This window comes from Augochlora pura, chromosome 1 (genome assembly GCF_028453695.1).
Source record: "Augochlora pura isolate Apur16 chromosome 1, APUR_v2.2.1, whole genome shotgun sequence".
NCBI lineage: Eukaryota > Metazoa > Arthropoda > Insecta > Hymenoptera > Halictidae > Augochlora > Augochlora pura.
Genome location: NC_135772.1, coordinates 6,386,158 through 6,410,722, shown reverse-complemented (window position 1 = coordinate 6,410,722; position 24,565 = coordinate 6,386,158). Strand labels below are relative to the sequence as shown.

The 24,565-nt window shown below is 44.7% G+C and overlaps 1 protein-coding gene across 2 annotated transcripts in view; it reads right to left on the bottom strand.

Moving 5' to 3' along the window:
* Window positions 1-24,565, bottom strand: part of LOC144478604 (protein pangolin, isoforms A/H/I/S) — a 329,927-nt gene that overhangs the window by 274,198 nt on the left and 31,164 nt on the right. For both annotated transcript variants that reach the window (XM_078196685.1, XM_078196694.1), the window contains exon 3: window positions 18,311-18,414. In XM_078196685.1, coding sequence (XP_078052811.1) covers window positions 18,311-18,414 — 104 coding nt within the window. The remainder of the gene's footprint in view (window positions 1-18,310; window positions 18,415-24,565) is intronic.

The following is a 24,565-nucleotide window of genomic DNA, read 5'->3' as shown; positions in this document are numbered from 1 at the left end:
GGAGAGTTCGCGCTGTAATAACCGAGCCTCGTCGGAGCCGTTTCCATTGCAAAACGTCGGGAAAAAGAAGGAGGAACCGCGAGAGAGGCGCCGAGGGTGGACGACGGAGGGAATCAACCCCGCCTCCCTCTGTACTTGTCGAGTAGCATTTCCACCGGCTCCCGAGACCGCTCCCGGTTCGCCTCCTTTTTTTTCTCTTCCTTTTTCCTTCGTTTTTTTTTCTGTCCTTTCGAATGAAACAGCGAGTAGCATGGGCTTGTTTTGTGTCCACGGCTAGGTATCGACGGTCGGCCGACAATTTAAAGAAGGCAAAATGCCAAAGCCTCGCACAAACCTCCCTCCCTCTCCCTCCTTCCAGCAATCCTTTTCCCCCACCCCATCCATCCGTCCGTCCATCCCTCCCTCCCTTCCCCCTTTAACCCGCCATCGGACCCACGGATGTCCACCCACCGCCGTGTACTCCTCGCTTACCATGCACCTGCCCTTCATCGTAAAAACTCTGCTTTACGATTTCTCGAAACTGACCGATCGTTCTCTGTACCCCTCTCCGCCGCGTGATCCTGTCGAACCGTAAAGAAATCGACCGGTAGGGGGACATTGTTGCTGCGCTTTCCCTGGCGCACCGTGAAACGGACTAACGACCTTGTGCAGCGGATCTTGCAGCCGTGATCTATGGACGCGATTTCGAGCCACAAGAGATGTTTGATGTTCGAGGGGCTCTTGTTTGCTTTTCACTGGAACCGGGAATTAGAGGCGGCCGTGTTTGGTTGTTGTCCCGAGAATCCGGCGTATCTGTGGTCTGTTTTTCGAGGGGTGGCACCTGAAGTCGTAATAGCAATGGAGTAGCACGGTGAACTGCTATTACAACTTCAGGTATTTTCTTTCAGAATACAGACAACGGGTCAGATTTCCATGTCAGAAATTAGTAAAATTCGGACGATTATATCTGTCGAGATTTTAAGATTCCGAGGCCATTTATTTTGGAAATTTAGTTTAATATACAAATTCGGAAACATCGAAATAAATTTAATCTTGTTATAGTTTTGAGACAACAGTGACGAGTCTTTAATCATACAGCAAAATATGTCGGTAATGTTCATCTTGCCAACTTGACGGTTCATAATGCTCAAAAACGAAGCACTGTATTACTCACACGGAAAGAACAAATAAACGATCGCACAACTGAGTACAAACAGAGCTACGTATAACGCGTGTGGCTTGTAATTATTAGGCATTTATTATGTAATCAATTTAAATTGAAATTATAACCACATAAACTTATAGACTAAGCTATTATAATTCGATTACGGTCGTACATCCAACGACGCCGAAGGTAAACATTGCTCTTCGAAATGATTAATTATTTAATAATCCATTAGCTGCTAAAGGATTTCACATAGCGGTGATCGCCGCAGCAGGCGTTTCGAGACGCCCCCGAAGACAGTTACCACAAGTAAAGCGGAGTAACATAAAGTAACGGAAGAGAATGTGTTCGACAGGTGCTGCGGACGTTTAATAAGAAAATTTACAGCATCGCGTGGGCTTTTGTTTCGGCAGAAAATTCAATTTACTCGCATCGGGACAGCCACGCTAAGAAAGCGAAACGACGATCAAGGGGAAACCTGTTTACAGAAGTTGGTACCACCCGCAGTTCGAAATTGCCGTCCGTGATTTAAAGCCAATAACGAAGCGTGAACCGCGAACAAATTGAACTGCAGGCGTCTCTGAAAATTTTTTCAGCTTTCGGATTCGCTCTCGTCCCCGAGGAGATTGGCCTCCTCCTCCACCTTTTTCCCAGATATTCTCGCTCGGACTACCTTTGTTTCAACAAGCGTGTCGGCGCCTCTGTTAATGGCCAATCAATCGATCGACATCGGCGAGGAAGATCTCGTTTTCAGGAAGAAACATACGAATCTCCGCTTCCCGCTCCCGCAGAACCCTTCGATCGAAGTACAAGAAAAATCCAGCCTCGCCCTTTCCGCTTCTTATTTCTCGAGCTGACTATTTTAAGCCGCTTGCCGCAGGAAGTTTATAGCGTGGCACGATTTTGGGCACGAAGAGGCGGGTCGTCCCAAGTGGGAAGGCGCGAGAGAAGACAGACGGCAGAGATCTTCAAACAGAGAACGTGTCCCCATCGTAATCAATCGCCGCCCAAATTTTTCTACTTCACGGACACGTCCATCATTCGTTAGCGGCTACCGACTGAAATCTGGCAACCGACAAAGGGTAATCTCCTGTCAAAATACAGGGGATTGTGTTGCAACGAAAGGACTTTTATAAAAAGAAAATATCTTACTCGTATGTACATCGCTGTGAAGCACGAAGAGACGCGCGTCCATTTTTTTACTCGCAACGACAAGCACGAACGAATGGATTCATCGATTTTCTTTTACCATGCTGCAACTCTGAACTGTCTCCAATCGAACTTAACCTCCGTACACAGTATGCATCGTACACATACTCAAGCAGGTCATGGTAGCCTTTCGAATTGAATTCACCAGTAGTTCGTTTATCCCTTATTCGAGACACGGTTGACCTCGAACAAGGAAAACAGTGCTCTAGGTGTATAATAATTCGTCGAAGAGCTGAATGGAGGGGTTCGCAAGAAAATTGGCGAGAAGATGGGATAGCGAGACATGTGAATGAGAACGGGGTTCCGTGGCGAGCCTAAACGACGCGAGACAGCGAGCCGAGTGACACGGAGCCAAATAAGACAAGCCGAAGGCGAGATCGAGTTGATTGTCCGTCGGCCAGTGGTCTCGCAGCTGTCGAGCGAGGATTATCTCTGGTTCAAACATCGGTCACGTGGCGGCAAGTTCCACGGGTGACGTGACCCACTTGATCCTGTCTATAACGCGTGGTAACGGTAGCGTGGTGGTAGCCGTCGATCGATCGATCGATCGACAGGCGGATCGATTAATAAATAAACGGTGTATAGGCGCGGATCGAAGCAGTAACGGTCGATCGAGCGACGAGACGAGTGCATTCCCTGCGTCAGGCCAGCGTTGAAATTATGGTCGACATTGTCCCAGATTCGATCGGCGACAGCGACTACGACAGCGACAGCGACAGGGACAGCGACAGCGGCTACGACAGGGACGGGGATGCATTACCTTCTCCAGTTCGCATTGCAACAATGCGATTTACGCGCATCTCTCCGCGGCAGAAACGGACAAACGGTTTTTTATGTGTCGCTTATATGTCACATTGTTAACGAACCGTAAACGCGGCCGTGAATTACGATTATTTTCTTGGTGGAAAGGCGAAACGCAACGGCGACACCATGGCACAGGTATCGGCCAGCAATAATGGCGGGGGGAGTTCGTTGCTTTGAAGCGGACCCGATATAATGGCCCGGAGAGGAGCTTTATGATGGACTAATATGCATACGCATCGATGACGATGTACACACAGAGAGAGAGAGAGGGAGAGACGGCGGTGTCGCGTATTAGAGAACTCCGAGAGACGACGGATAACAGCGTATCTCTTCCGTGTGTACGTGTGTCCGCTCGCGCGCGTGTTTGTGTCGACTCGATGGTAATTCTTCATCGTATGTTGAATTATTAATCAGAAAACGGCAAAAGGGCGCGAACGTGTTCCCGGCACAGGAGATTAAAGAAGTACCGCGGAAAGATCGAGCGAAGAAGAACGAGCGCGCGAAATTGAAACCCGTATTACCCGCATACCGGCCCTTATAAATATTCCGTAACGATGCCTCGCGCTAGATTGATTTCCCAATTAAATGGAAATGAACGCGCGTATTACTCCGGGCCCCAACCGGCTGGAACGAGTTTTATAATGTCCGGCTGCGACCGAGCCGTGATCCTGAATTCGGCCCCCGAGTACTTAGAGGGCCCAATAAATTAATTATTCTCGTCTGACCCCCGCTCGCTTCCTCCGCCGTGATATTTACTATCCCCAACCCTGTGGGTATTTATTTTGGCTCGTTTGTCCCTCGACTATACCTGTGTCATCTAGATAAACTTTATAGCTTCTCGGAGGGTGGTTCCTTTTCCTATCTTCGGGAACCCTTTCCGAGCAGTTTAGACAATCAGACGGAACCACCTGACCTATCTTTGTGACGATGGCTTAATCCTTTGTGGACTAAGAAATGAGTCAACAGTTTCCGAAGACAGTGTAAATGAACAGCGTGATAATTCGAAGCAGGGACGAAATTGAGATGGTACGTTTTTGTATACAACGATTTACTATTTACTAAAGATTAGTTTCTGCATTCTGCAGTTAAATAAACGCAGCTTTTATTTTGTAGAAAGATTCGCTAGTAAGGACACTTTGTCTCTTCGTAAATAGAAAAACAATTGTTTTTACATTTTTATGAAAACCTCGTCCGTTTCAACGCCAAAACTCTACCATCGCATCGGCCAATGACTCATTTATTTTCATTTCTTCCCTTTTGCTTCGATCAAATTTACATTGTGATAACAATGGTAACAATCTTAAAGAAATATTAGAGTTGATAAATAACTCTAAGAATGTATATCTGTACAGGGTTTCTGGGCAATCTGCAAAAACTTGGAAGGATCTAGAAATTACAACGTTACACCCTAATTCGATAACTTTATAAATAAATAATGTAGTCTATCTGTTTGAATCGAAGAAAAAAGGAGGTGATTTCGAGGTTGCTAGCGCCAGCAAAAATTCTGCGATAATTCGGAAGCACGAGGGTTTACGGGCTTGCTTCGCGCCGGTTTAAAGAAAGCCCTTTGCGCGTGTTTAAACCGGTAATTGTCACAAATCGTCTCGAGATCGTGCCAAGGGGAACGCGAGCCCTAATGGATCCAAAGAATCCGTCGAGCCGGAAACGCGAACGATCTATTTGCGGAGTTACCGATCGCCGTTTACAAAGAAAAAGTCGCCGGCACAGAAGAAAGACGATCGCCTCCGTCCTCTCTTTGCCTCCGGTGTCCGTAACCCCCGCGGTCGCAAACATTTCAGCTTCCGTTTTTCAAGCTGGTTAGCTCTGGACATTCTCCGATATTCACGAGCCACCCCGGCTATTTATTCTGGCTCATTTGTCCCTCGGGGGAGGGGGGGGGCAGGGGGAGCAACAAGCAGCGTCATTCGAGGCGTTCGCCGAGACGCAAGGGAACCTTTTCCGACCCCTTCACGAGCTCGGAACGCCCGCTCGTTGGGGAGGCCTCAGGTGTTAACTAAAAACGAGTAGTGGACCGTCTTTAATGCGACGCTGGAATCCGCTCGCCCAGAAATTCCGGGGAGCAGCTCTGCGAGCAACAGAGTCCGAGAAGTCGGGGAAAACTTCTTAGGAGAGTTCTTAGTAGATTATCAGCCCGATGAAAGGACCCAAGCGACTCACAAACTTCAAACTTAACCTTTCTAGGCTGCCTGCGCTCCTGGAACGCCGCGTGTATTCTGCCCCTTGTGCGTTTTCAACGCGTCGTTGCACGAGAAGAAGATTTGACAGCAAAATCAGTGTACATGCAGCGGGTAACAGTAGCCAAATACACCATGATTCGGAACGACAAAATTGATTTAACTAAAATGTATGATCAACGCCACGTATATTCTATCAACACTCCCTTTAACGGATAGCAATCTCTTTTTTAAATGTTAGTTGTAAGCACAAATAACAACATCAGAGTACGATAGTTTTTCTATTTTAATCTCTCATTCCAAATAATAGTAAAAGTAATTAAAAATACAGGTTGAATTTTTAAAAACTTGCACCGTTTTAAAAGTTCGCGAATACTTTTCGGAGCAACTGTATTCGCACCATTAATAGCGTGCAGCGCCGGGAACGCGATTTCTTTTTCCGAACTGCGATCTGCGAAACGCTCCGCTGCCGGTAGTCAAAAGGGTAACCTCAAAGAACGTCGCTCGAAGATCGGGAAACTCGCTCAAAAGTAATAGGCAGATCGTCTCGGTTAGATGAATGATCCACCACCAAGACGGAAGATCGCAACAAGCGCGGCCGCGGCTTGCGTAATATCGTCGACCGAACGAGATTCCTGAAATTCGGCACGCCGATTATGTCAAACGACCCAGCGGAGCAGAGCAGAGCAGAGCAGAGCAGAGAATTTCGAGGCGAGATGGACGAACGGGGACGATATAAATTCTGGTCGGCTGCTGGCTGTGTTCAAGTGACGCGCGCTCGTCAAATCGCTGCTCGTAATTTACGAGAAACGATACACGGAAAAGTCATCTCTCGGAAGAACAACAATGAACACATCCCTGTCGATCTCGATTTTTGTTTTTTCTACACAACGCACGATGCTCTCGTTTCCTGTAGACGTTCGTTGGTTGTTCAACAGGGCAAAGAATTTGGCACTTGCCGCGGAACGTAAATTCGGAGCGAAGTTAAATAAATTTACCGGCGACTTCCGGTTCCCGCGCATAGAATGTATTTTGAACTGCTTGGTCCGTGCGCGCACTGGTTGCGTAAATGATGGAGGAATGTAACGGAGCAAATAAATTCGCCAGAAACCCGAGTACCCCGAGATGCTAACGTCTTGCTCTAAAATAGTAGATAATAATACTTTACGTGTACATATCTAAGCAACCAATGCCGCTACTTGTGTCACGTTTGCAGCATTATTTGTACACGAGGTGCAATTTAGTCGCTCCTCAGATCACGTTACCATGCGATATCGAGTCGCAAGCACGCGACGATCTTCTGCATTTGAGCAGAGAAAATAAATACTTTTCTGCCGCGAGTATTTGATCTTTGTAGCAAGCTATAAGCAGTGAACACGGATTTCTTTCTCCATCGTTAAATTATAAAAATCTAGGAAACTTCGGTGAAGAATGAGTGTATTTACGAACAAACGAGAAGCTAATGAAATATTTCTAAACGTTCTGTTAATCCTTTCCTAGCGTCTACCACGCTGAAAGCTCGATAATCGCAGATCTTCCGGCGATTTCATGGAACATGCCGAGATTTCGCGGTACACCGTTCGAGGGCCAGTTTCGGTCGAGCGATTGGTATCGGGAGCGAGCATCGCGCAGATATTCCCACGTTAAATGTACGGACAGAACAACAATTAGCAGGGTCCAAAGATGGGGGTCTAGGTAGCGTACGTAATGGAGTTGCGTATCGCGCAGCCATCTTGGCATTAACGGGCCACACGGTATTATCCCTCGGAAAAGGACAATCCTCGGGTTTCAAGCTGCGCGGCGGACGAAGGAGCTCTTGGTCAGGTCCTTGAACACAAAAGTACTTAACCACACGAATACCGAAACCAATAGCGCCTTCGCACCAGGTAAAACTTGAGGGAGGATATCGACTTTCCGAATCTCGTACCCCATTGCCGAATAATTCGAAAGAACTCGTGCGTTCCTAAGAACTGTGGCATGAACTGAGAATTTTCATTTGGATTCACTGGAAATAAATCCTCGGTCAAAGTACGATGAAAAATCATTGATCGATCAGTTTCCAGGCAAGCAACCGACTATTGAAATAAGGTAAAAGTACCTGTTATGGAACACTTTTCAAAAATTGTACGATTATCATTGATTTTATTAGAATCAAAAAATGTTATCGCTAAATATTTATAATACTGTTTATAATACTCGACAAAGCGATGTTTCTAGATAATGTTATGAAGTCGTACAACTAAAATGGTGAAATACGAACATGTACCTATTATGGAACACCGATTACATACATACCATCTGCCCGTGTTACATATGCCAATGCTCTAATGTCAACTGTTCCATAAATCGGTATAATGAAAAGTTGGAAGGACGCAATATGGCACACTATGTTCTTGCTTTGACAAATACAAACATCTGTACTCGAATAAACATCTTTTTCTTCCATCCGATTGTTACCTAACAATAGTTGCATCAGTGAATTTAGAAAAGACCATATCAAGAAATACGGACAGTATTTACATATGTACTCGCATATGCTCTAGCCACTTTTTATTTTGTTATTTCTGTTACAAGAAGGGGTCATACTTGAACTGCGTTTTATAAAAGGTACTTTTGCCTTAGCAGCAGACAAAGAAAATAAGAAAAATCCTTTTCCCACGAGTAGAGACCCTATTGCCGACGAAAATCGAAGAGAAGAAAAAGAACTGTAAAGGAGAAGACACGATTTCACAGATCAAGACAGTTCGATCTACATCGTCGAGCTCAACAAACTGGAGAGGAGGCTGTGGAGGACGAGAAGAAATAGGGAGAGGGAGAGGGAGAGGGAGAGTGAAAGTGAGAGTGAGTGAGCGAGTCAGTGAGAGAAAGAGAGAGAGAGAGAGAGAGAGCGGGAGAGAGTAAGGCAGACACGCCATCCCGTGGAAATCTCTGGCAACCGCGAGTGGTTCTTTGAAACCTAGGCTCGAGGAGCTGGCAGAAAACGAGCTACCCAATATGGCTAAGAAAAGCCAGGCCGAGGCTCTCTTCCCACGAGCTAGACTCGCAGGACTGATTGGCAAACAATTAGCAAAGAGGACGGTGCTGACGGTGCTAGAAGGGCACGATCAAGTACTAAACACTGGGACAGGCGTGTATCACGCGGCCATCTATGCGCGCTTCTCCCTCTCTCTCTCTCTCTCTCTCTCTCTCTCTCTCTCTCTCTCTCTCTCTCCCGATGCCCTCGCGGCCCTCTCCTCCTGCAGGCATCCCCGGGCTCGGCCAAACCCTCCCTTTCGTTCTCCGCCGCTCGTGTCACGAAACAATGAGAACAATGGCGTTGGTCTTCCGCCGGAACGGACAGACAAAGCCCGGGTGGTTCCAACACGACAAAACCATCGTCACCATATCGTCGTCGCCATCCTCGCTCCGAGTTCGAGCCTCTGGTCCGGCCAAGGAACCAGACCACCGGACCGACCAATCCGGCAACCCGAGAGAGCATTATAAGCGTTCTCTTAATACGAACATTTTCGCCGGTGGTTCGCGCACACGTACACACGATGAACTGACGAGAAAACGATGGAGAGACCGATGAGGGGGCGGGAGGGGGCTGTGAACGAGGAGGAGAAGGAGGTAGAGGAGGACCGCGCGAGAGAGGACGAGGAACGAGATGCAAGGGTGGATGGAGAGAGAGGAACGACTACAGCTATGTTGCTGCGCCCATTATATTGTTTTGAATTAAGCGCGCCGTGACTGGTTGGCTGGGCTGTGTTTTAATATAAGGGTTTTGGATTTCACGTGCATCCACCGACCCCAAACCACCACCACCACCATCACCACCTCTTCGTCCTCCTCCTCCTCTTCCTCCTCTTTCTCCTCCCTTGCTCCTCTCCCTTCACCGCCCTTCCTATAGGTCGTCGCGTTCTCCTCCACGCAACGTAGCCCTTGTCCTCTATCCTTCTCCGGTTCTCTTTCTCTCTGTTTGCACACCCCTTTCGTTCCTCCGGTTCACATCCTACCTTTTTCTATTTCTCTCTCTCCCTTTTCCCGCGAAACTGCGCTCCGATACGCCTGTTATTTTTTCAGCAACCCCGTCGAATCGAGTTCTTTTTAATTGGTGGGACGTTTGCGCGTTTCCGTGCACATACACCCCGGCGTCCGTACGATTTTTTTTCATCTTCTTTTCTTGTTTTCTGTGCACGCGCGTGTTCGTTCCTACCCTTCTCTTTCTGGCTCCGGGAAGGCTTGCCCGATTCCTCTCTCTCTCTCTCTCTCCCTCCCTCTCTCTCTCTCTCTCCCTCTCTTGCGACCGTTGTTTTTTCGACGGCTGTACGAATTCTAGACATCGTTCCTTTGTCACCAGCGTGCATGCGACTACTCTTCCCGGAGGTGGAGGCAGAGGAGCTGGAGGAGGAGCAGCAGGCATTTGTCGATCTCGGCCCCGGAGTTCGACAGACTCCGGAATGCAGGCGCGCGCGTTAATGGCGGAACGCAGCCCGCGAAACCGGGGCTGTGTACAGCTCCGATCAATTGTTTCGGGCTGCCGGGTTTTGTCGCGACAATGATTGCGTTAAAGAATCCTGGCAGAAAGGTGTCGACGCTGCGGCTACCATTTTATCCAATAACGCCACCTCGTTGCCACGGCAAGCGCCGAGCGGCCCCGCATCCTATTTTCTCGTTTTTCTCTGACACGTCGCAGGCACTTCCGATCGATTACCCTCGAGAAACGATCGAGATTGATCGTTTTATTGCGCCGCTGCTGCCGTGCGGTCAACGGAGAATCGGTATGGTATATTTGATCGCTGGTGAGCTGCTGGATCGATGAGCTCTTTCGGTGCTAAGTGACCTGTTAGATAGCTGTTTCTTTGTTCGAGATCTGCACTGATTTTTACACGTTTTAACGTCGATAGAGGTGAAATGCGCAACGGTAGTTTTAGTGCAGTCAGAACAGTGTTAGTCTCTCGTAAAAATTCCTTCCTTGGTACGTAACACGAATAGGTTAGAAAGGGTACGTTCAACAGGATAAAACTGTATAACGAGCGTACGAGTGCACTAATTTGTTAATATAAAATTCTTTTCATGTTAGATAGTACGAATATAACGTGACATAGCACAAACAGAATTCATATAATATCGATTCATTATATTATATGATAAATATGGATCGAAACATATTGACAACACTTGCCGTAGACATTGTAAAAAGGTATAACGTGCGTCTCGTATCGTAATAAAATGGGAAAATTAAACACCAGTGAAGGTATAAAATCCCGAATCCCAAGTAAAACTTTTAACAGAGTCTTCTCTTATTTAACTTTTGGAATAATTTAACGTATCCGATGTAGTAATACGTATGAAAATTACGTTTGAAAGATAAACGAAAGTGGAAGATCAACGGAGAGAAGGTAACTGGATGAAAATTTAAAGCAAATTGCATGGAAAGTTTTCCAGAAAGAATAAAGAGGATGACGGCAAGATCAGCCGGAAGCTGGCATTTTCCAAATCCTCATCAGTCTCGCAGGATCGAAACGAATCCGAGAAAACCGAGGGGAGGATTAAAGCCATTAAAAACTGTTTCGTTTGCGGAAGGTCCGTGTAATCTCGAAGTAACGAGAAGGTGGCCGCGTCGGCGAGCGCGTCGAGTAGAAAAAGAAACGAACCGGGTGACCGTCCAGAGAAAACCGCAGCGTCTAATTTGTCCGTGATTTCCCAAGAATCCGCGGGTAAATTCTTGGTCACCTAATTGCCATTTCACGCGCGGTCTTTTATCGTGAAAGCCCCGGCCACGAAACCTCAGTTGGTCGATGCCTCTCAAAGGCGTTGCCAAGGCACTTTGTATTCCGCAAAGAACACGGCCACGGGACACGCGTTGTTTAGCAAATTGTCGTTACCGCGGGTGCTTAATCAGCACGGGATCGCACCTGCACAACCGAGACTCGGCCGCTGCTCGATAGTCCCTCGAAACAGTTTGATCTCGTGACTACGCTGCGGTCAAACCAGCGCACGTGGTCGAGATAGCGCGTGTTCCAACATTCTTCGCGAACGCGTCCGAATCGCTGCGTCGAATCGTTAACAAGTTTTTAATCGGCACCAACGAGCCAGGGGACTCGAGCAAGGGAACGCGTTCGCAAGCCCGGAATGCTAACTTCGGCTTCTGACATGCGAGAAATGCTTCTTCGGGGCGACTGTCCTGTAACTTTATGTCCGTTTTCTGATCGGTGTGTTCGCGAGTAAAATATTGTTTCGCCGAAGTAGCCGACTCTCCGATCTGTTATAGTTGGAGCATTTTTATGCCAGACAAATAGTGATCTAAAATGTTCGAATGAATTTTTCTTAATAAAATATTTTCTTCGAATAATGATTATACGTCATAAATTATCTTATCTATTTATTCGAATAATAATGCGAACAACTGTTGACTATTTTTGGTTTAATATACATTTAGGATTAGTTAAATTTCAACTACTTATAGAAATATCAATTTACACAAAACGAACAACCTTTCTAATACAACGTTTGCGTGTCTAGAATATAGAAGAAATAAATCGATAAATTGTACGAATAAATTCGAATAAAATCTTGTTCGAATGAATTTATATTGGAAAAAAAACTTATTCGGATAAATTTATATTTAGATCAATTTTATCTTTGTTTCAATCCCTTATCTGTTATCTGAATACAATTGTGCCCACCTCTGGTATAAACTGTCCATATTTGAGCTGTCGATATCTGAAGATGTGACAAGAAAAAGTACAATATAATGTTTGTTCGATTCATGTGATAGGAAAAGACACAATTTCTTAGAATTCTTATTCCATTGTGAAGAAAAGTTTCGAGAGAAGATGTACACAATGTAGCACATATACGTACGTGAATGTATAGTAGCATCTGCGTCTCATTTATTTTTAATTCGTTGCATATTTCCGCGTCATTGTTTCGTAGCATTATTAATTATAACTTTTGTAATTATTAAAATTATCTAGCTTTCTACCTAGAACTTACATTGGCCACAGTTCGTTAGACATTTCTCAAATCTATAAATGTATACAAAATGTGGGCACCAGTATAATAGGACAAATCGCTATTTTAGTAATTTTAATTATACAAGAGAGACACCGTGTAATAAAAATTCAGTGTAAAAGTGCAGCAGACAATAAAAATTGTAAACGCGCAGACTACAAAATGGACGACCAACAACGAATCGGTGCGACGCAAATTGCACGAAGCACCGGTTTCCGCCGTGCGAATTCTCGCCCACGAAAAAGAAGGAATTATCAGTCCGTTACCGAGTACGAGCACGGGCACGAGCACGAACTACCAGCGGGTAGGACCAAAAAACCGCGGGGCGAGTAATCTCGCGAGAACAATGGGGTCCTCTTAGCGAGGCAAGAAGCACGGTGAAGCGTTTCTAGCGTCGTCGCGGTGATCCCGTGTAAAAAAGAAGAGGGACGAGAGGAGAAAGAAGAAAAAGAGGAGGAAGAGGCAGAAGAAGAAGAAGAAGAAGAAGTAGGAAAAAAGGAGAAAATGAAAAAAAGAATAATCGCCGCAGCGTTCCCATTGACGTGATCCCGTGGTTCCGAAGATCGGGCGCGACGGGCAGAGAGAGCGGGGTTCATTCACGAGCCGTGTTTGTAGTCGGATTTCGGGCGAAACTGCTTTCGCGCCCATTTCTGTTGGAGGTAAGCGTACGAGGGTTAGTCGAGACACGCTCGTTGTCGGAAATAACGACATAATGACATGGTAGAAGATGAGTGCCCGAGGTAGGTAAATCCGAGGTAAGGTACGGGACCGTTCGAGCAAGCGAGAGAGCGAGCGAGCAAAAGCGAGAAAGAGAGAGAGCGTGGGGAGGGGGGGGGGGGGGGGGGGGTCGAGGGCCGAGAGAAACAGAGAAAAGGACAAAGGAAAGAGAAACCAGACTGGGTGCCCGAGTCTGGTAGGGAGAGGATGTATCCAAGAGAGCAGAGCCACCGAAAGAGAGAAAGAGAAAAGCGGAGAGAAGATGAACGAAGAAGCAGACGAAAAAGAAAGAGAACAACGATGGATACCGACGCAGCGAGTCGGAAGCGTCGCTGACCATCCTGGGTAGGCCGGTGGTTCATCAAGTTCCGAGGAGTTGAAGAGAGCCTCAATAGGCACTCTCGAGTTCTTGGCTACGTCACGCAACCCTTTATCGGCAACGCGGTCTAATTTTATTTACGGTTTATTACCGGCCGGCAACGATCGGTCTGCGATTCCATTAGAAAATTCACGGAAAGAGCATTGGCTGCTGGCTTTCTGGAACCGATGCCAGTCTAATGCCTGCACAACGAGTTCCTTCGGGCAATTATGCCTAGCCGCTGCGGGTTGCACTCGCGTTCGCGATCGCCCGCGATACCCGTAACGCGTGGCCCGCTTCGCCGATGTGGAAAAGAGCCGTCGCGTGACTTTTGTCCAGCCGCAAACGATGCTTCACGCTTATTGATGCAGTTTATTGGATAATCTGTCTTATGGGGCTCGTTAATCGCCCCAGACGGCGTTACGTCACGCGTTTCGAATCGATCGTCTTTTCCTTTTGATTGATAGCCTGCCTAGGTGCCCTGTGGCTCATCGACTTCGAGAAATGTTAATTCTGCGAGCAGTAATCTTCGCGATTTAATTGCGCATATCGTTTTCAATGTACCGCTTCGTGAACTCTGTTTTAACGGCATTGTCTAAAATTGCTATTAATAGATCGAGCTGTCAGAAATTTTGATGCGTCTACATTTTTGGTTTTTATGTAAATTCAAATAGACGAATTGCTACCACTTATAATCTTTTAGGTAGCCTGAAGCCGCACAAAAGTTTTATCAAATTTAACGATGTAATGTTTTTACCAAATTTAACGATGTAAAAAGTCAAGAACGAATCATTTTAACTTGTTTGGTAGTTCCAGTGTTAAGATAAAACTCTAGTCTTGCAAAACCGTTATTGTACGACCGAAAAAATTAATTACTGTTATATAAATAATGATTCATATTTGTATAGTCACCAGTTTGCCTAAAAATCCACCATTGAATATCAATGAGCGATAAATATTAAGAGTAAAATTTTTTAATTGAAAAAATCTGACCTATATATTAAACAAATTTTTATATACAAAAAATTGGTAATAAGAAAGTTAAGTAATCGTTTTTATGCTAGCGTTACAATGTATGTATTCATAGTAATCTACACCGGCATGCGGCGGCTGCCTTTCCAGGTTACAATGTAGTTTCGTTCGCCCCGAGTCTCGTTCCATCTCTCTCTCTGTTATGAGATGTCCCCAATTGCAAAGGCGAGCCGCGAGGATCGAATAACCGTGCCTTCGGATTCAGTTCGTGACGACTTTCGATTCCTACTCGGCGACATTAACTGAATCATTACTGTACCCTGTATTTCTACTAAAAATATAGCTTAATAGAAATATAAGGTAAGAGTTCGTCATTTGGCAAAATTTAAAAAACAACACATTCAGTGAACGTTTCTCTAGATTCGCAAGTTTACCGATTAACTAAATAGATAATTCTTCGATTCAAGTATACCGTATAGTGGATCGCATGTAACAAAAAAAAGCTTATTTATCAATGCGACCTTGTGAATATCTATAATAACAAATAAAAATGTCCAGCTTCCATAAGCGATTCTTTTTCAGCACCCGCACGCGAAGAAAATTCTTCGTCCGGCACGTCTGCGAAAACCACCTGACGAGTTGATAATTTTCTCACTCCATTACGCTGCCCGTATTACGTGATAATTGCATAAAACCTATCATCCAATTATGCTATTAACTGTCTAATAAATACGCGTCCAGCTATTTTTCATCCTGACATAACGTGCGAACAAATTTACGAGCGATTACGAATGCGAGAGTGACAATCAATCGGTCGAACCGGATTCGATCTAAGCAGACCGTACCTGATCTATCGGCGTCGCTCGATCCGTGAAGATAAATGCTCGTCGACCGTGAAGAGTTGTGGCTGCGTGAATGAGCCCGCGCGCGATGGAATCGCGCAGAAAATGGTGCGCGCGTCGCAACAGCGCGGCGCGACAACACAACGCGTCGATCAGCCGTGCGCGACACTCTCTTTAACACCGGATCGGCCCAATTTTGCCCACTATTTAGCAACGCCATGATTCACCGCAGTCAAATTAGCCGTCCGTCGAAACAGGCCGTGTGGCGCGGCGCGGCGCGGCTCCGCTCAACTCGGCTCGGCGACACGCGTGTGCGCGTCTGCGCGTGTGCGCGCGGCTCCATTTGACGCGACAATGCGGCTCGTTCCGCGAGCATGTACGTGTACACGTGAATCTGCAAATTTCATTCATGCTGTCCCGTGACAACGCGACGTGGAGAGAAAGAGAGGGAGTGAAAAGGTGTCGTGATTTTAGCGGATCGATGCAGCTTTTTTAACCCGTGCTCGACACCATCAGTAGCATCGTTACCCCTTTCTGATCACATGCTGCTCCTCGTTAAATCGCTATTGTACCACGTACTTTCGATGTCAATCATTCGCAAAACAAGTTCTTTCGAGCGCGGCGGCTCCGATAGCACGAACGCCGCGCCGTCTTTCTCTTTCCTGATACAGGAGGCCGTGCAAAGGAGAACCCGAAGCCGGGCCACGCTCGACTGCCGAGCGAATTCCATTCGCGTAATCGCTAATGGCGCTAATTGCACGCCTGACACGCCGCGATACCCTCAGTCTACTTTCCTCGGATCGGTTTTGAGTAGCGTGAACTCCAGGGCCTAGCGAATTGCCCCCACTCGGGCTCTATTACTTTCCTCGCTCCCTCCTCCCCGTTTCTAGACACCGCGCTACATGTGCGCGCGGTAAAAATAGCCTGCTTTGACGGCTGAATGCTCCGTAGGAAGTATGAAGACTTCGCGTACACGTGAAATATAATAAAATCGGATTCTCTAAATATTTACTGATTCACGTTCTCAATCTGTTCGATTCGATGGTAATTCAACGATTTAGAAGCCTATCAATGTAAGTTCACTTTCGTTTGTTTAATGATTAATGCAAACACATCTTTACCATAGAATCTTTCGGTTAATCAATCGAACAATCGATTTCTTTATAAATAAATAATAAAACGACACTTGCACGGTTCACGGAATGACAAAATAAAATTAACGAAATTATAAAAGAGTTAAATGTTAATATTAATTTTTGTTTTCATTTCATTAATTTATTACATGTCATAATTTGTCAATCCATTTGTTACGAAATCTTTGAAGATGCATGATTGACAGTAAAAAATATTAACCGTATCGTTCTCTCTCATCGTCCTATTGGTCCAAAGTAGAATTTTTACAAACTTTATTTCTTTTTCTTCAATATTTTCTGTCTTATATTATAGGAAATTAAAATTTAAGATCGTTTACGTCAATTGTACTTTCGGCTACCCCTAAATTTCGTACACTCGCTAAATCTAAGAATTCATAAACGAATTAATTTACAAATGAAGACAAGTAGTTTTGACAGCCATATACGTCTGAGTTTAGCAGGATAATCGCGTGAAAAGCTTCGGATATCGGCTATTTAGCAATCCGTGATATAAAAATCTGCAGGAATTTACAGAACCGGGTAAGTTCGATGCCCGCGTTAACAAGAACCGCCGCGCAATGGAAATATCAAAGAGGAATTCCATGCACGGTTGTTAGAAGGCGCCAAGTTCCTCTCACAAGGCGGTTAATTATTTAAAAGCTCATGGATGCGAGCATCGCGGAAAGAGAAACAATTCCAGCGCAGTTTCCAGCGGCACTTTGTCATGGGGCCGCGAGCGCGCGAACGCTTGCTCGTAAATAAATCGTGAATCCAATTTGCGGGCATCATAAATCAATACCGGAATCACGATTCAAAGGGTGCGGAGTGAACGCCTCGGAGTTGGACTCTCCGCAAACAAAAGAGAGACCGCGACGCGGCTCTTGTTTCGAAAACGATCCTCACAATTAAAATTTTAATAGGACCGGGTACACTTTGCTTATCTTTGCGGAATCGTTCACGGACGGCTTGATAAATAATCTGCTTGCTATGCGACAATCCTCCAGCTGGGAATTTGAATTCGCACGAAGATACTTGTTTTCGTTCTTTAGCCGAAAGCTAATTAACAATTGTTGTTACAAAGTCGCCAAATTTTATGTTTGAAGTTTTTTTGTTACTATTGCTGGCTTAGAAAAAGCAGACTTGGGCGAAATGTTATTCCGATGACGGACAAGAGACAAAGACCAGCGGATAAAATTTTATTTGAAACTATGTAGCAAATGTCTAATCGAATAACAATTTATCTGAATAAACATTTATCCAAATAAGAACTCATTCAATTAAGAATTTATTCGTACAGGAAAAATGAACGAATTTAAAGTGTTGTTTTATCGATTTTTTAAATTTCTTTCATATTTTTTATTTCAAATATTCCATCGGAAAGTTTGTTGCTTTTTTTTAGATTAATGCAGAACTGTATAATCATCCTAGTATTTGTATAAATATATTCTTAGAAAATTATGTAAAAAAAAAAACAGTCAACAATTATTCGTACTACTATACGAATAATTTTATTTGAATTGAATAAAGGAATTATGCGAATAAATTTATGACAAATAAAGTATTATAATAAACGTTATTCGAATAAAGTATTCTACTAAAAAGAATCCTTTCGGATAATTATCTTAGGTAAATATTTATTCGAAATAAATATTAATACGAGTAGTTTTAACAAAATGTTTATGCTTTCGCCTCTTTTAACTAACAAGATCATTGGTATTGTTGCTGATATGCAAATTAAATCTCCGCTACAGTTCAAAGTGCTGAAGAATTCGTAAATTGATTGAAATTTCATAAGATAACACTTAAATCTCCTAGATCTGTGTCCGTTAGTATTTTAAAATAATCGTGTAACGTAGTAAAGATAACCTAATACTCGTTGTATCCTTGTTAATCAGAACGCGAGAATTTAAAAAAAGAATAAAGAAAAAACATCGACTCACCATAGAAACAGGAATGGGTCCTCCGGCGCCATTGGGGTAGGGGTACGGCGAGACGAGGTAGCCCATGTTGAACGACGAAGTATGCGGCGTTGGATCCACCTTACCTATAAAACCAACAAGAAACACGTCAAGCATCCCATTCACCGAAAAATAAAAAAAGAAATCAACCTCGATTCTCCTTTATTTCTTCTCGGAATCGCGTCACGGATATTAATTACCCGATTAGCAAATGGGAATCTATCAGACCAAAATTAAAATATGTTTCTATTGTTTGTCCACAAGTAAGATGTCTAGAAAACGTCTAATAATATTGCAAAAGGTTACTATTAGATACAATATATAAAAGACGCCTAGGTACTCGTTTTCTACATTTCGTTGCAGTTTTCTACGTCCCCGCGAAACATCGTAAAATCATTGCGACTTACGAATCATTAAGTGTTGTCACATCGGTTTACATTGTGAAGATAAACCTCCCTCAATGAAACTAAATTACTTTCACTTGCATTACCAAATTTGCTTATACTCAAAGAACTGTTAAAAGTCAACTCTGTTGCATGATCCATAAGACTCAATTTCTTGTGCGTGAAATTATCAGGTTATGAAAATATATCAGGAAAATAGAATTATCAGGTTATGAAAAGAATAGACCTATTAATTAATTCGTAATTTTTAAGTATTTTAGTTTATTACTGAGGAAGATGCAACCATGTATATTCTCTTTACGGGGTCCCTAAGAACCTTTCACAAGAGACTGCTTGTGTCGCGATGTGGAACGGATATAAACAGACTGCATTAATGTTCAAAGATAAAACTCATCGTTCGTCGGCCTAGCAACCAATGCCACCTGGGTCACATGCAGTGTTTGCAAGAAAACTAGCTACGCAAGGAGGTGAAGTAGACGAAGTATACATCCCGCATAGGGGTTGCGCCGCGTCTAGCACGTGAACATTATAACTCTAAACTACGTTCGCTACGCGACGTAAAGCCTCTGTTTCATCGTAGTTCATGTAAAAGGTCCACCCAGTAGGCGCGCCACGTCGCTGTGCGAGGCTACCTGCGCAAGTGTTATCTCACTTCTTGTATAGTTAGTTTTCCAGCGAATACTGGTCGCACATGTTTCCAGAATCTATGGTTATGAGAATTAAAAGAGAAAGTACAACTGTGTAGTAGAATTTCATTCGCAGGCTGATCTTTTCATTCGGTCTACATTTTAAGAAGCGCGACAGCATTAACTCATATAAAATAGATATTTTATAAGTTAGAAAAATTATTCCGGATTTATAGATGAAATAGCTTCGAGTGAAAAGAATTAATTTTGTGTTTGCAATTTGTGCCCATGCGAAGGAAATTCTTCCAACGAGCAGCGAAGGACAGGGATCGTCTCTTTTCCTTTCCACCACCTGATGCCTACGTTCCTCAACTTTCAGGATGGATGCCAGCTCCCCGAGAAAATTTTTCGAGTTTATCCGTTCCAGCAAACTGGATCGCGTGGAGCAACAAGAATCGGCGTGGAGAACTCCAAGCGATACCGATCATCTTCGGTTAGCGGCAGAGAGCGTCGCGTCGTCGTCCGGATCTGCTCAAGGCGGATCCTGTCCAGCTAGAGAACTACCAGCGGTCGAGAAAGGAGAGAGAGCGAGAGAGGGAGAGAGAGAGAGAGAGAGAGAGAGAGAAGTCCGTCTGTTCCGCGAAACTCGATCGTTTCAAGAGGCAGAAACCTGCTTTCAGGATTCGAACTGATAAGTATCGTCTCCCGATCTGACCAACCAGGCCGACCAGCGGGAGTTAGCCATCGCGCGACTCCCACCACCCTGCGGGTCTAGATCTTATCACCTGCCGACGAGGATCTTTAGGTGATCGGCAACGCCATTATTCCGGTCGTGAGGGTGAAGTATCACCGGGATCATGCGCCGGTAGCGGGTTTTTCGCGGTCGAGGGTAGGCTATTAAGCCTGACCGCGATAGATTGAAAGCCGCAATAACGTTAGAGAATCGAGTAATGTAACGACTGGATGGGATCGAGGTGGTCCGGGGCCCGTGTGCTCTGGGCATTACCACGCAGGCAGACAGACCCGTGCAAAAATCCATCGTGTTTTTCGCAGACCTCGGAGAGGAAAGGGAAGGGAAGGACGGTGTACGAGCACGATAAGCGTTTCTGCGAAGCTCGATAGTCGCGGCGATTGCGAGCCACGCCTGAGCATTATCCTCCCAACACCTGACGCGAGAATCGGCATGGCGGATCGGTTCCCGCGATCGCCTCTCCTCTCGCGATCAGAAATTCCGACGAAGCATCGCTTGATTTCTTATCGACGCTCGAAAATGGGTCGTAATAGCGGCGTAACAAACCGCAACAAAAGCAACGCGAGACCGATGCTAGCGGTAAACGGTGATAAATCAGTCGGAGTGCCGCGTGCTTAATTAATACTTCGGCGGCGAAAGAAAAGGAGAGAGAGGGAGAAAGAGTGAAAGGGAGGCAGAAAGAGCAAGATAGGGATTGCACGCGCGGGTGCAGCAGAGTTGACCGCGACTCGGCTGCGACTTGACTCGAGTGGAATCGTGCGAGCATCACCGACCATGAAAGAGTTAATTCTCCGTTCGAGGCTCCTCCGCGATGATCTCGATCGTCCCCCGACGCAAGACCATTGACCTTTTCCGAGTAGCAAGACACACACAGCTATCCGCGGCCGTTCGCCACGACTTATTAAGACACAAACACGCGCGCACGCTCCTCTCCGCTTCGCTCGGTAGCCAGCGCCGAACGAACCGTACGGATCGGCGCAATTCACACGACTGCGGACGATTAAATTGTCAGCTACGCGACTCTATAAATAACACGACACACGCACGCATACCGGGCCGAGTTTCGCCGGAATCGCGAGCGTTCCTCGTTTAATCGTGACTGCGTCGATGAAAACCGCGAGCCGCGGAACGGGCCGGCGCGAGCGTGTCTCGCCTAAGCAAATAGGCTACGATTTTAATGAAAGTTTTATCTGCTTATGAGTCGACACCGGACGGATTCAGCTTAGCCTGTCAACTCCGGCGATAAAAGTGTCGCTGCAGTCGCGGCGTATTTGTTCTCGCTTCGGAACGCTCGGTGGCTCGGATTACCAAAAAGCTGCACGAATTTTTCATCGTCTTCGAACTCGAAGAAATTTTGCTTGCGTGTTCTTCAACGTTCCATTTAAAACCATAGGCATTCTGATAGGCGATTCTCCAGTGACTTCAATAAATCACGATTAATGCATAGTTGCAATCAAAGTAATAACCGCATTGTTGAAGATATGGAAACATGGATACGTTTCTAGGTACTCTTTACCGTTTGTATAATAATATATTGTATCGTGTATGAATTAATTTAAATCAAACTAATTTATTTACGTGGAGCTTGTATAGATAATGAAAAATTCTCATCCTCATTGGTTTAGTTTAGTCAAATAGTCAGTGTAATGAATCAATTAAAATTTCTTAAGCAGACAGGATAGGTCAACTAATACTTTTAAACAGTGTTTGTTTTTAATTAACAGGCAACGAATGATTATGCAAAACAGAAATAGTAAGTATTTGAATTGAATAGTAAGTTCTTTCTGGAATAATTTTATTAAATTAGAAATAATATATTAACATCTTTCTTATATTTTATATTGCAACTGCTCAATTTCGCAGTAAATGCATGAAATCCGCGGTCCAGTAATTAATAACGTAGCGCTAAAAGAGATTCGAATATTGTCGAGTTTTCTACGACTCGCTGTGAGACAAACGAAAGAAATAGACACTGTAACTTCAGCTTTATCGAGCGCGGTAAAATTGAAGGTGTGGTGGCAACAAACTGGTCATTTCGCAAATTGGATGGTTTCAGAATGGAATGCCAGAAGTGCGTGTTTGGAACGGGATTCTAATGGAGCATAAAATTGCGTTTACTCTATAAATATCTGCATGTCGCGTTGAAAAATATTTTCAGGATCAGTTTCAGTCTTCTTTACACAGCAAGACGTTCACCCTGAGTAGTTACTAAAAAAAGCTTTGCATGCTGTCAGTAACAATACAGAAACATTTCTGACAATTACGTCAAGTATCACATTACGTGAAAATATGTTGAAATTTGTAACGTGAAATTAGAAATATACAAATGAATATTAATCGTAAAGTTTCGAATGGACTCGGCCATGAGTGGTATAATTACTCAAAAATATCCCCCGTCCAAGGGTTAAAAACAAGGTTGCGGTTGGCCTTTTACAATCATGCTTCCGAAATAAAATTTACACAAATGTAGACTGTGCATCATTTATGACTAAATATATATGTTTAAGTATCGATTACAAATTGTTGGAATGGTCATAAAAGTTGCGAACTTTCTCACTGTGAACTTGAAATCGGCAAATCATCGTACCAAGAAATCCAAGGAATACTAAATCCTCATCTTCAAGAAAGACAGAAACCGCGGGAATCAAGATTTATCGCGCTATATGCACCGACAACTTCGTGCAATTTTCCGAATCATGAAACGATTTATTAAATTGACGACCAGTTAACACTAGAATTACCAGGCAGTAAGAACGACTGGTTTGTAATGCGTTACACAAGTACACATCGCAAGAGCGCATTTATAAACATTTTGCGTGATCCCCATAGCAGTACGAGTGGCTTAATCTCTCGCTTTACAATTTATTAATTTGAAGTTTTCGGAGTGAAACGTATTACGCACTCAATTGAATGTTGCCGCTTTATACACGCAACAGTGGAAAATAAAATTCCGTCGCCTGTTTGACGAGTATATTTGTTCCGAAGTAATGATAATATTTTGTATCATGACGAATTTACTCACCATGCGTAAAACTTTGTTGTTTACATCGAGATTTTAGTGTAAATTAAAATACATTTGTAAATTCTAAATTGTTTTACAATATTTTAAGAGGAGAGCGAAATAAAACGAACAAATAAAAAAATATAGATACTTATCATAAAAAGCTGTATACATATATGTACTGTCTGGGTGTTGGGTAGTATACTCCTCGTGGCTTACTTTTTCTGACATATTTTAGATGCACACTAATAAAAAAAGATTGCAACCAATGCAGCCATGAAAATTGACCACGCACGAAGTTACATACGCAGGGCATGTACCAGTACATATAGTAACTATAAACTGTGGTGGTGACCCGATGCGAAGCAGCAAATTGTTTTACAATGTTAACAGTGTAGACACCCTCCCTGTGCATGCGGCATCGTGCGTAGTAAATTTTCATGTTAACACTAGTCGCAGCAGCTAACTGGTTAAGATCAATATAAAATTAACACGTTTCTATTACCTAAGTCCATATACAATATAATAAAATGACCAAATTTGGTTCTCCGAGACATTACGGAGCAAACGGTGAACCCTAAATGGATCGTTTTTGTCCATCTGGCGATACGGAAGGTCAAACACGAGGCCTCGGCCAAAAAAGCTGGCGAACAAACGGAGAAACGTCTTTCCAAACGAATCTTCCAACGGAAATTGAAAGCGCCGCGAGCGTATCGAGGGACGAACGGATTTCCCGTGACTGCGAGCACGTGTCGAAAATAGAAAATTTCCAGTGTTTCGAGGAGCGACAGGCTGTTCCTGTTCACAGAGTCGGTTCGGGTGAAGTCAAGGCGGGTCGGGCAAATGCGCGACGAAGTCGTCGGGCATTGTGTGCTCGGAGTATCTATAATTACCGTGCTGAAGTATTATTCCAACAAGACTGCGAAGTAAACAAACCTGCAGGAGAGAATCGAAAGAGAGAACGATAGCGTGTCGTAGATGGAGAGAAACGGACGCGGAGGCGAGGGGGGGAAGAAAAGCGAGCGAGAGAACACGACCACGAACTTGGAGCGAGTGCGAGAGCGTCTGCGAACGTGTTGCATGAAAGCCCGATGGAACGTAGCAGGACGAGCGGAGGAGGAGGAGGCACACGCTGAGTCGCTGATCGTGATGGAAAGGATGGTGGGAGCCGCGCAGACGGGGAGGGGGGAAGAACTGGCAATAAACTTTGGCGCGAGGAGTGTGGCGCACATGTGCACTCAGGATATGCATTCGGAAAGAGAGGAACGAGCCCGGCTTCGCAACCGCGCCGCGCCGCGAGACAACGATTCCCTTTTTCTGCCCGGCCGAATTTTGGATAGAGTTTCAGGCCGTCCGAGTTCCTTTTTGCCGGCCACGGCGACGCACGATTCTTTTCCAGGAAATCTTACGAAAAGCTACGCCGCTGTCGGAGCTAATTGATTTAGGAAGCAGGTT